Source organism: Falco rusticolus, chromosome 5 (genome assembly GCF_015220075.1).
Source record: "Falco rusticolus isolate bFalRus1 chromosome 5, bFalRus1.pri, whole genome shotgun sequence".
Taxonomy (NCBI): Eukaryota; Metazoa; Chordata; class Aves; order Falconiformes; family Falconidae; genus Falco; species Falco rusticolus.
In genome coordinates, this window is record NC_051191.1 from 69,898,842 (window position 1) to 69,910,798 (window position 11,957).

At 44.7% G+C, this 11,957-nt stretch overlaps 1 protein-coding gene across 1 annotated transcript; it reads right to left on the reverse strand.

Annotated features, from left to right (window-relative positions):
- Nucleotides 1-525: 525 nt before the first annotated feature.
- LOC119149034 (aldo-keto reductase family 1 member B1-like) lies at nucleotides 526-9,743 on the reverse strand. Its single transcript, XM_037389865.1, has 10 exons — nucleotides 9,611-9,743; nucleotides 8,678-8,845; nucleotides 7,500-7,616; nucleotides 6,746-6,823; nucleotides 5,731-5,853; nucleotides 3,896-4,002; nucleotides 3,613-3,694; nucleotides 2,414-2,497; nucleotides 1,442-1,524; nucleotides 526-1,108 (listed from the first exon to the last, which is right to left on the reverse strand). Exons 1-10 carry the CDS (start codon nucleotides 9,677-9,679, stop codon nucleotides 1,066-1,068), a joined length of 954 nt encoding a protein of 317 aa, XP_037245762.1. The 5' UTR covers nucleotides 9,680-9,743; the 3' UTR covers nucleotides 526-1,065.
- Between the last annotated feature and the right edge of the window lie 2,214 nt (nucleotides 9,744-11,957).

Sequence of the window (11,957 nt, forward strand, 5' to 3'; positions counted from 1 at the left end):
ACTTTTCTCATCAGTGTGCAGAATACCACAAAACAGCCTTATTCAAGCCTGCCTTTACTTTAGCCTGGCACCATCTACCTGAAAACACTTTAAAGCAGTTGTGTGTCTACCTCAGGCTTTGCTTTGGTATTTTAGATAAAGCCAACCCCTGTCTGGATATATTGTTCTGAATGCTGCCAGCAAAGGTACAAAAATCTGATTTTGTGTTTGAGACTTCCGGAGCAAGTTGGTCTGGTGTACACAGCCCTTATGTTCACATGCAGATTTTGATGTGTGTTATCATTGCATATAATGTTGTCTTCAACTTTTCACCGCTTAATCACATGAATTCAATTTCTAGCTCATGTTCAGAGGGAGGACTACATGAGGTACCAGAAACAACTTTGTTCTTTAGGTTCTAGCTAGAGCATAATCCTTTTTGATGCTTAAGCCACAAAGTAGTCTCTATGTATTGTCCTTGTATTGGACTTGGAGAAGCTCATTTTTATCTGTATTAATATTAAAAAAAAAATCCCAGACTTCAGGCATGTTTTTAAAACTCATTTTATGAAACAATCTAAGCACTACATAAGATTAATAATAACACAGTTTTGTTGATACTCAAACTATTCATATAATTTTTTTTAAGCATTAGATTTTCACACTATAAAAATCACAACTATGTAAAAAGCAAAGTAATTAAAGAGAACATTCCTTAACAGCAACTCATGAGCCAGTAGGCCTGACCACACTGGAAAAAACATATTAATTAAAAAAAAATATCAATCCTGTAAGTAACCAGAGTTTTTTAAACACGTCTTTAAGTAAGACAAGGAAAAGAGGAAATGAAGAGACATTGTCTTTTTACTATTAATCAAAATCAGATGTCTGCTAACAGTCTTTACAAAAGACCCATCCCTATTGATGCGTTTTTATACCAGCTAGTGGTCTCCTAAAAAAGGATGACAAGTAACTGCTGGTAATGATTGTCAAGTACAGAAGAAGAAATCAAGACCAAGCTACATCTTCTAATCTGGAAGGAGTTATGGAAGGAGTTACATGGAGGTCTTGCAGAAACCACTGGCACTAATACTCTGCTTTGAATGGGTAATCCTTGTGATTGACAGCTCTGAAAAGAGAAAGAACCAGTTAAGTAGTGCAGAAAGTATCTTCAGCTGCATTTCCCTACTGCAGTCTCCCTCCCCCACTGCCAATGTATTCAAGCTTTGCTGGTGTCATTAATTTGAACACAGGCTTGTGAGCAAGCACATGCCACGCCAAGATGCTGAAGGGAATGCCCTGAATGAATTTCCCTCCCAGCATCAGTTCCTGGACACGTTTCATTACCTGGGGTCCAGGGTTTAAGATATGAGCTCTCCCTGGTTGTGCTCATGTATGTTTTCAAGACATAGGGGATGAAAGCACAGATAGAGGTAGGCCTAGTGGTCAATAAGGAACATACCGGAGCACTGGGACTGCCCTCCAGTTCCTGTTAAAGCTCATGATGACATCCATCTCCTTTTCAGACAGTTCAAAGTCAAACACCTAGCAGGGGGAAAAAATGCCCCAAACCCCAACAAAGCCTTTTTACTTAGGTTCACGAGTGTGAGTAGCTACTAAGTGTGCTTCATGCATTTATGACTTGAGTTAGGAACATACTGCATCCACACTAAGCATAGTTAAGAAGTGTTCTTATTTCTCAGCCAAATACCAATTTACCCTTGAAGTAAATCAAGACAGTCCTTTTCTCTCCGAGGTGCTGTTCATAGCAATGTCTTACAGTCAGTTCTGGGTGGCTGAATGCAGCACCACCGCAGTTTCTGCTGTAACACCATAGAAGACTTTAAGGTGCTAAGGATGGATTACTTGATGCATCACAGATACTGGAACTAGCAGTAAATATTTCTGCTACAACAGAGGAGTACTGGGTACCAACTGCACACAGTTCTCAGTTAATCAATCATGTAAGAATTCTTGCCAGTTCATAGGAGAAATAGGCAGCATGAATTGAAGGTAGCACAGAGACGTTATCACCTAAGATGCCATGCGTTACGAGTAAGCATCCAGCTGAACCTCCCTGCCAAGGGGAACCAGAGCCTCAGAGACATAAATTATAACTGGTCTGGTGTTTGAAAGCTGTTCCTTTACACCCTAAAAAGGGGCTCACTAAGCATCTCCCAGAGGGGAGATCTAAAACGGGGATTCCCACTCCAGGGCAGCAGAGCTCAGACCACCCCGGTGTAACCCATTTCTCTCCTGGCAAAAACATAATGCTTTTCCCCAGAGAAACAGTGCGGATGGTTAGGTAGTGCTGAGCTCCTGTCTTTATATCTCTGTGCTGCCCTTTCAATGCTGCTTAGAAACATGGAAGAGACATGGGTGTGGGTGCCTATTCTGTGTAAAAAGGTAGGAGCAGTCCCAACGGAAACTTTACCTTGATGTTTTCCTCAACACGCTGTGGTTTGTCAGACTTGGGAATGACAATCACATCTCTTTGGATAAGAAACCGGATCAGAATCTGGGAAAAGGCAAGGAGGAGCATGAACACAGGGGTACCAACAAATCTGTTCAAATGTATTTTTGTGTTCTCTTGCCCCTTTTTTATGCCCCCCCCCCCCCCTTGCACAAATTAATTTCTTTGTCTACAACCACATTCACTCTTTCAAAGACTCTACTAGTTTGCACACAGGGGTTTGATGTGCCAGCATTTGCATTCAGTCTACTGACAAACTATAATTGTTTCTAGCCTATGTTGTTTCTACATATTGGCTTCTCCAAGATTTGTTTTGTTTTCATTTTGGGTGTGTGTATGGGAAATGATGATGCTTCTGGTTTGCATTATATATGTGGTCAGACCAAATGAGCATAACAATACTGCAGATTATTTTGGGCTCACAGGTAAGTACCTCGCCCAGGTTAAGCTTTTTGAAGTCCTTAAAAGGAAAAACATATTTATTTATATTTATAGATTTCGAAATCTGTGTTGTCCCCCCTTTCAAAAGAGGACTGTTATATACAGTTTTGTATCCTGCTCTGCCCATCTTAAAATACGACAGTGTTTGATTGCTTGTGAACATGTTGGTTTGTCTGAAGCGCAGTTTCTGTACAACCTGGGCATGAACTCATTTGTGTTACCAAGCAACTGATAAAGAGAAAAAACCCTCGAATAATCAAGCAGCTTTCAATGATTCTTCATGAACATGAGCAAACAGGGAGCAATCAAGTAAGTCCACAAGTTACAGGACTTCTCTGAAGAACAGCTTAGCTAGTAAAAGAACTAACAAGTTGGCTTGATGATTTGTAAGTAAATCTCAGAGGAGAGGGGTTCTCCAGGAGCAAGCACTTCTCTCTGGGAGCAGAGGAAACGTCCCTAGGAAGGTGAACACCAAAGGTAAGCATGTATCACTGCTGATCAGCTCCCGCTGCCGCCCAAAACTCAGTACTCAAGACCGCTTAGAAAATACCAGCATTCATATAAATTATCAGGTAATAACTGGGGCAGTATCAAGAGTCAAGTGCAGTTCAGCCCCCCTATGCTGTATCTCTAGAGAAGGCCACATCTGCTAAGGCTAGCTACGGGCCTGTGAAAATGTCTGAAGAGGAGGAATAGTTTGCCTTGACAACCCCACTTACCTGGGCAGGGGTTTTATGATGTCTAACTGCAATCTCTTTAATCCTGGGATCATCCAGTAGCACAGGTTCCCCTGGCTTGGCCCTATTAAAAACAAAAGCTAGGATATTGCTGGCAGTTAACAGCTTCCCTGCAGGAATCCTGGCATTTTGCATGAAATAATCTGCAACAAAACAACAGCACTTTTCTCAGTGTACGTCATCTGCCTCAAAGATTCAAGTTGCAAATGCATTGTTTCGAGTGCAGAGAGGCTGCAATGCTTTCTTACCTGCCGTGCTTTCTTACCAGGGGCGGTTAGGGGAGCCAAGGGGGCTGTACGCAGTCACAGCAATCCCTTTGGATTGACAGTACTTGATCAACTTTTCCTGGGTTAGGTATGGATGACATTCAATCTGCAAACACAGAAACATGGTTGATACAGAAGCAAACTGCACTGGGCTCCAGAGCGTGACATTTTAATTCCTCTTGGGTCACAGAAAATGTGAAGAAAAGACTCCCAATATCATGACTAAAATCTATCTTACAAAAAACGTATTAATGTCACAGCAGTATCTAGAGGCCTAGCACAGTGAATAGGGCTTCATCATGCTACATATTAAGACAGTGCGAAATAGATGAGAAGAGTGAAAGTGCCATCTGTGTTGGAATCGGGGAAAAATCAGTTTTCCTGGACTAGTGCAGAGCAGGATTGCATCTTCAGAGGGGCAGCTCAGAATACCTGAAGTTTAGTTTCTGCTCCAAGTCACCCAACCTCTCCTCAAGTTGTCTCTCAGATTCCTGAACTAGCCTGGGGAGATGAACTTCCCTAGGTTAGCTCAGATCACGTTGTGACCTGCCATTCAGACAAGATGTCCTTTAACTGGACATGGGAGCCTACAGGGGGATGCTGCTCAACTTGCCACAAGCCATAGTGTGACCACAGGGGTACGTCTACATTGCATAACATGGCACCATGCACATACTCAGCTGTTTCTAAATACTATAGTTTTGCTACCAAGCATGGTGACATGAAATCTATGTGCAGTAGTTTATTTAGACCTAAGCTAGATTAGGCAACTACTGTTATGACTGTGTGGCACAGGCACACCCATGGAGAAGCAAGCTAGAGTCAAAGACTGAAGTTCTTTATAAACTGCTGAAGTTGGTATGGCTTTTAATGTGGGGGTAGTTGGGTTCATCCCCACCAGAACTTTATAAACCCCAATAAAAATACTTCCAAGTCCTATGCTCCCCTTGTGCTAGGCCTGGCCAGTGCACATGCTAGCCCCAAGCCCAGCACCGCAGTACAGGCGGCACTACACCTGCACAGGACCCAGTGTGGGCATTTCCCTGGATATTCTCAAGCTGGCAGAGATGGACATTCAGCACTCTCGGCCAAGCGCAAAGTCGTTGCATATGGAAGAAAGGTCTCAACACCTCTACTGTCCTGGTGATTTCATTCATGAAGTATGTGGTGAGAATTTGTATATAATTGTATCCTTCAACCCTCCTTTATAGAAAGGAGTTCAGTGAAATGGCTTACATTGAAAAATAAAAAAATCCAGTGAATGGCTTTGAGCATTCCTGTACATTCCCATGCCTGTGCAGTAGCTCGTGGCAGAGGTTTTGCTGGTTATCCAGGGCTGGAAGAAATAGGCCATGGCAACTTCAGCTGTGACATCCAAGTCCAAGCAGTACTTTGGAGTATGAAAGAGGAGGTGTAGCAGAAAGTTGCAAAGTCACGGGTATTTTTGCTGTTTTCCAATGTCTAAAAATGAAATATTCTCATCTGTTTCATATTACTGTGATATGTAGAATCCACACTGATTTGTATGATATTGCTCTCAAATCTCCACTGCATTATATACACACAAGCCTAACAAAAGTTCTTCTGCTGAGATACCTGTCAGCTAAAAACCATCAAGACTGACACCACACCAAAGCCTTGCATTATCACAGGCAGCACTGATCTGAAGAGTCTTTCAGACAACCAGAGATACCTAGTGCTTTGCGAGATCTTTTCATGGCACCAAAAATATTTAAAGGTCATGGCAAAAGTCAGTTTTAGAGCTGAAGTATAGTACAAATGTATTTAGGAATATTCCAAGGTTAGCTGACATCAGTAGAAATAAAAGTCTTACTTGATTATTTACTGGCTTGTATTTCAGTCCCGGCTTGTTTAAGATTCTCTCAATCTGCTCATGGTTAAAGTTGGAAATACCAATGGCTTTTACCAGACCGCAGTCCACCAGCTCTTCCATGGCCTAACGAGTAAGGACAACCAATGTATGTTACGAGGTGGTATTGCTGTCAACTATCACTAGCTTTAGGGAAATAAAATAGCGTAAACCAGCAAACAACTCACACTAGATTAAATAACTATCTGAAATAATAAAAAAAATAATCTTTACAACTTGTACTATCTGTATCTGCTTTATATGTCCCATTGCAGATGGGAAAGTAATATAAGAAGAATGGCTTGGCCAACCTTTTTGTAGTGGAAAGCAAAGTTCTTTTACTTTGGCTTCTTTGGGGGTCATTTTACCAGAGATAAAAACCCAAGGAACACCCTTCCACCTCCTCCCCTGCCTGCACACTACCTCTTTAGTTGGAAGAATACAGCCAAGGATGCTACCTTAAACTCAATTACCTGCAAATACTTTCTTGCATCTGTAATCTGATATTGTAGAAAAACCTTAATTCCCAGAGCTGCAGCACCATGGAGGTGCAGGTAGTAAAAGCAGACCTTGAATCCTCTCAGTCCATGAGGAAAAAGAGGACTGAAGGACAGCCTGTGATGCTGATGCCCAATGCTGAAAAGTGTGAGAATTCCCTATCTGTGTGAAACACCCAGTAAAGTAACAGCCACATCTGGATTAATCTATGCTTTGGTTCTATAATTATGTGGATTCAAATATTATTTTAGTGACAGCACCTACAGTATTGTGTTGATAGCTTCCTCCCCTTTAGTCTTAAAACATTCCCCTCTTGCTCCCCAAAACAAGAAGTAGCAGCAGCCTTGCTTGTTCTGGTCACAAAATACAATGTTGTGACTATCCTCTGCACCCAAACCTATCCCTTCATTTCATCTTGCACACAGATCTCTGCTCCACCTTTAGTGCTGACACCGGCTCTAAAGAACAAACACTAACTTACCTCCCATGTGTCCAGAAAATCTGTGTCACTGGGGATAATCATACCGTTGTCATCCACAGGATGCAGCTCTTCACCAGCCTGTTATTTCAAGGCAGATAATACACAGACTTTTTTTTAAGAGTTGAATTTCCTGCTGTTTACTAGCACTTCTGACTGGATTTATAGGCAGCAAGCTAGCAGGTTATTTAAACATAACTGGAAATTATGCATGTTCATTAGTATTCTCTTTTGGACAAGGGCCATACTTCTAGAAATTAATCACTGCGTGCCAGAAGTGGGGATTATTAACAGAAGGGAACAGATGTCCCCCCTCACCACCTTTATTCTAGGGTTTATTTTACACAGGTGTAGGCTGGGGGGGAAAAGAGGCATGTTCCTTCCGTGCTGTGCTTCATTTTTCACCGTTCGTTGGTCCACATCAAGCCAACATTTTCAAAACTCAAGATGTCCACAATGTTCTGGCCCAGCAGGCAGCCACAATCCTGGACTGCACCGTCCTGTGTTCAGTTATAGTTTCCCTGAAGACCCAGGGGCTCTTCAGCAGCGTTCACGGCTTTGACTGCCTTACTCCAACAGCCAGATTCACATGCTAAAACATACCACTACTAGTTAAGGGACTGAGTGCTTGCTACCACCAAATTCAAATGAACTACAGCATATCCCAGCTGCACAATGAAGACAGTCACAGCGCAGATAAGAGAATGCACCATGTTTCTAGCCAGGTAAGGAAAAGAAGGATGTAGAGCAGGACTACCTTGAATCCCATAGGGAAGTGTATCAGGTAGAGGTCAAGGTAGTCCAGTTGCAGCGCAGTGAGGCTCTTCTTGCATGCTACCTTAACCAAGGATCTCTCATGAAACGTGTTCCACAACTGTGGGAAGAAACCAAGCCCAACTTTTACTATACAGCTTCCACGGTTCAGACCAAGGGACAGAAACTTCTCCCTTGGCAGTCTGGGAGGACCAATTCCCTCCACACCCCCTCAGTGCACGCTGAAGACAATGATGCCAATATTTTAATGATAAGGTAGGACAAACATACCACAAATAGAGGAGTCAGTCATGAAGGTGAATGGTCAGTATTCCTACTCATGAAAAGAGATTCTCAGAAATAAATTTAACACTCTGCCAGATATATTTGACAAAGCAGAGCTGTCAATGTCAAAATTCTTTTTTTTTCCAGCCTAAGTTTTGAGTCTTGAGCAGCTCAAAGCTATCCCCCTCCTGTCCCTTTTAACTGGCCACAGTTAGCAATTTTACTTCGCTTTTGAAATGAAAATTCAAGTCATTTAAATAGAAGAACTTGTAAGTATAGTTCAAATTAAAACCTGTTCTTTAACAAAAAGAAAGAGTATGTGAAAAAGCTTAGTTATACTCAATGTTTTCTGGCTTTGCTGGTGAAAAACCCAAGGCCTAAGTTTTTTAGTTGAAGTATTTTTACTTTTTGGTAAAGAGCATTGCTGACACAAGCGGATGAGATAACAGCAGGGAGAAAATACACATAATATACTTCAGACTGAAGTCCCCTGCTTTAATTTCTATTCCCTTTCAGGCTTACATTTTGTACGTGACACCACTTTCACACGCCAAGCACACCGGTAAGCTGCACAGCACCTTTGAATTCAGACAACTATCTTGTCTTTTTTTTTTCTAATCTCTCTAAGGTGTGTGCAAATGAACCTTCAGTGTAATTGACTTAATAGATGCAAGGAAATTATTAGATCAGCAGCAGCCATGCTACCTTTCCAAACTTGTCCATGGTCCCTGACAGAGCTCAGTCTGAACTGCAAATAAAGAATGGCATTTATAACACACAAGACAACTGTGAAGTGAGTGTCAGAGAAGGGAATAGGTCCTTATGTTACTTGACGGATGGAACAAGAGTTTCCCTTTGAGAAAAATTAAATGCCCCCAAAATCCTGTGGCCCTGTACCTTTGTGACAATGAAGAGTTCTTCCCGTTTCACAGCCCCCTCCTTGATCTTCTGCTGGATTGCATTGCCTATTTCATTTTCATTCTGATAGAAATAGGCACAGTCAAAGAGGCGGTAGCCGGTATCAATAGCAAACTTCACCACCTCTTCCACCTTTCCTGGAGGAGCCTGAAAGCAAACACAGTCAAACCAGGAACTCTTCCAAGACCTTCTGCCAGCACTTGCTGCTGTGATAGCTCCACAAAGTCACCATTTCCAGCTGCTGCTGCTGCAGTTCCCTTGTCACCTGCATTTAAACCGAGCTTCCACTTTCCAGGGAAACAGCGGTTTTGTAGGGAAAGGGCACAGAGCAGAAAGGAGCCAGTTTCTGCAACACACTTTGACTCTGCCCTTTCCAGCAGCGCAATGCCCACCGCCATCCCCCCTCCCTGCTCCCAGAGCCGCCCAAGCGGTGTGCCCGCTCACCCCCGGCCCTTCCCACAGACCGCTCAGCGCCGCGGGGCGGCCGCATCCAAGGACCGCTGCTGCGAGCGCCGGGCCGGGCAGCCTTGCGCAACCTGGTGTTGGTTCTTTTTTTTCGTTGGGTTCTTGTTATGCGTCCCCTCCTTTAATTTTTTTTTTTTTTTGCTTGTTTGTATTTTTTCCCCTCCCTCTACCTTCCTTAGCCCCTGTTTTGGTTGTTTGGGTTTTGTTTTTGTTTTTTTTTTGGAGGGGGTTTTCCGTTTTTCCTTTGCTTCTTGCTCCCAGAGCCCTCTTCTCCCCACCCCCCCCGCCCCCGCCGCCTGGCAGCCGGCCGGGTTACACAAGCGAGACCGCCCGCCCGGCCCCACGCAGGACGCGGCTGCCGGCGCCGCCGCAGCCCCGGCTTCGGTCGCGGCTCTTCCCCTCCCGCTCCCCTTTCGTCTTCACAGCGCCCGCCGGCCCGCCCGGTACCTGCCAAGTGCCCAGCCCCAGGGCTGGCATCTTCATCTTGTTGCTCAGCTCTACGAAGGGGCTCGCCATGGCGCGCTGCTGTCCCAGTGCCCGCCCGCGGCGGCCCGAGGGCGCTTTAAGGCGCCGGCCCGCCCCGCCTCGGCCCCCGCCCGCCGCCCCGCACCTCCCTGCCGGTCCCTCCCGGCCCCCCCCGCACCTCCCTCCCGGGCCCTCCCGGGCCGCCTCGCACTTCCCTCCCGGCCCCCCCGCACCTCCCTGCCGGTCCCTCCCGGGCCCCCCCTGCACCTCCCGCTCGGTCCCTCCCGCCGCCCCGCACCTCCCTGCCGGTCCGTCCCGCCGCCCCGCACCTCCCTGCCGGCCCCGCCGCGGTGCCCGCCGTGTGAGGCATGGCTGCCCGTGAGTCTGAGGTGCTGGCCGGCTGCAGAGGCCTGGCGCTGCGGAGATCTGCCTGGTTGGTGCTTTGTTCCGGGGTTGAGCAAACTAAACCCGAATGCCTTAGTGATGGACCGGGCAGTTCTGCGGGGAGAGAATTGCTGCGTGGGGCAGTGGGTGTCCGAGGTGTCGATGAGTTGCCAGGGGTGTTGATGGCTGTCCTGGTACTCTCAAGTTGTGACAAATGGACTGAAATGTCCATCTTTTACCCTAGAAAATACTAGGCTCACCTGCTGTTTGCAGAGGAATTCGTTAAAAAAGGAATGTGGTCTTACCTTTACATAGATTCCACATTCCCTGTCCTTGCAGGGGGGTGAGCTCCCATCGTGCTCCCCACAGGACGGTCGTGTCAGTCTGTGTGAAGGCATCAGTCCCCTGTGCTCAATCGAAATGTCAGCCAGCATCAGTAGAGAGCTGGAGGCTGCAAAAGGGATTTGTGATCCCAGCTTCTCTGCAAGTAGTGCTTTAGTACAAATAACCCCTCTGCTTTTTATTTGGGGTCAAAATGCACTCAGAGAGCTGACACTTAAAATCTGTGGGACGTTTTATAGGAACAGAGTGCCTCAGAAATCAAGAGCTGGGGGCCTGAGAGGTCCTTAACTGACAGTTGTCTCAAGGAAAAGGTGTTTCACATTAGGAATCTTGATGTAATCTCCACAACCTCCCCTCAGGCATCTCACATATCACAGAGCCTGGGCTTTGTGTTTCTTAGAGTAAGGAGTCTCTGTTTCTTGAGTCTTCTTTTTTCTTCTGCTTATATTGCTGTAAACTCCTCCTTGCTCGCTATTGACCCCTGACTACCAGTTTACATGTTGTACAAGTTCCACAGGTATCGTCTTGTCAGTTGTACAGTGTGAGAATCAAGTATTTTATGCTTGGACTGGTAACATTTCATATTGAAATACAGAGGCAATTGTACATTGTTGTGCCACTAGTGCATTCTAACCACAATGTTTGATGTGATCTGTTAAAATGTTTGTACACTTGCATTATTTAATCTGCTTTTACAGGACAGTATTTTCAGTTGATTGGCAGGTTCATGTTGTGAGTATATATTTGAACAAAACCTCTTCCTGCTCTCATGGGCCTGGTTTATAAGCTCCATTCATTGGCTTAACCAAGCTTTATTGTCATCTTTCTGCTGCCTTGGATGTCATCACCCTTTGCAGAATGAAAAGGATGCCAAATTGATGTGAAGCAGAGAGAAAGAAGCAAAATGGAGGCAGGGAAACAAAACTGTCAAACTGGCATGACAACTCCAGTATGCTTAAACTAGAGTGAAGAGAGGAAGTCTCTTCTAGTGAAAACAAATACGAAAAAAGCCACCAAACTAACCCCTCAAAAAAGAAAAAAACCCAAAGCTACTGCAAGAGGTGTGAAGAATTTGACAGAAAAGAGAGAGCAAGATCTATAGAAAAAAACCCAGAAACAGATCTGTAGAGATTTTATAAAATCAATAACGGTGCATTGATTTTAAGGCCAGAAATGATCACGCTGCTCTTCTGTACTAACCTCTGATTATACTGACAAGCTTTTACACCAACCCTGTGACATACACCTATTGCTTAAATTCTTATTAAGGAAGCTTGGGTGCTACAGCAATAGGAGCTGACTAAAATCATGTAAAGAACAGAATAGAAAATGTTGAGATTGAGCTACAGCTTGCCTTTAATTACATCAAATCTTGGTCTGAAAGGTATAAAAAACAACCATAATTGTGCCCCCCCCCCCTTTTTTTTTTCTAACCAGGTGCCTAGACAGAGTCTTCAACAATTTTCCTCCCTCTGAACCTTTCTTCTAAGACCTTAATTATCTTGTAATTAATTTCCTAGGGGCCAGGGAGGAGCGGGGAAACATTTTGGCAACTCAGCCACAGCAAGGGCTGGCAGAGGATATGTGGGAAGGACGCAGTTAT

What these genes read in the sequence shown, in the direction of transcription:
- LOC119149034 (XM_037389865.1), bottom strand. Translation starts at nt 9,679, where the DNA reads ATGGCGAGCCCCTTCGTAGAGCTGAGCAACAAGATGAAGATGCCAGCC. An exon ending in TGGGGCTGGGCACTTGGCAG is followed by an intron (nt 8,846 to 9,610) that starts GTACCGGGCGGG and finishes GTTTGCTTTCAG; the next exon opens with GCTCCTCCAGGAAAGGTGGA. An exon ending in GGCTCCCCTAACCGCCCCTG is followed by an intron (nt 3,695 to 3,895) that starts GTAAGAAAGCAC and finishes TGTTTTTAATAG; the next exon opens with GGCCAAGCCAGGGGAACCTG.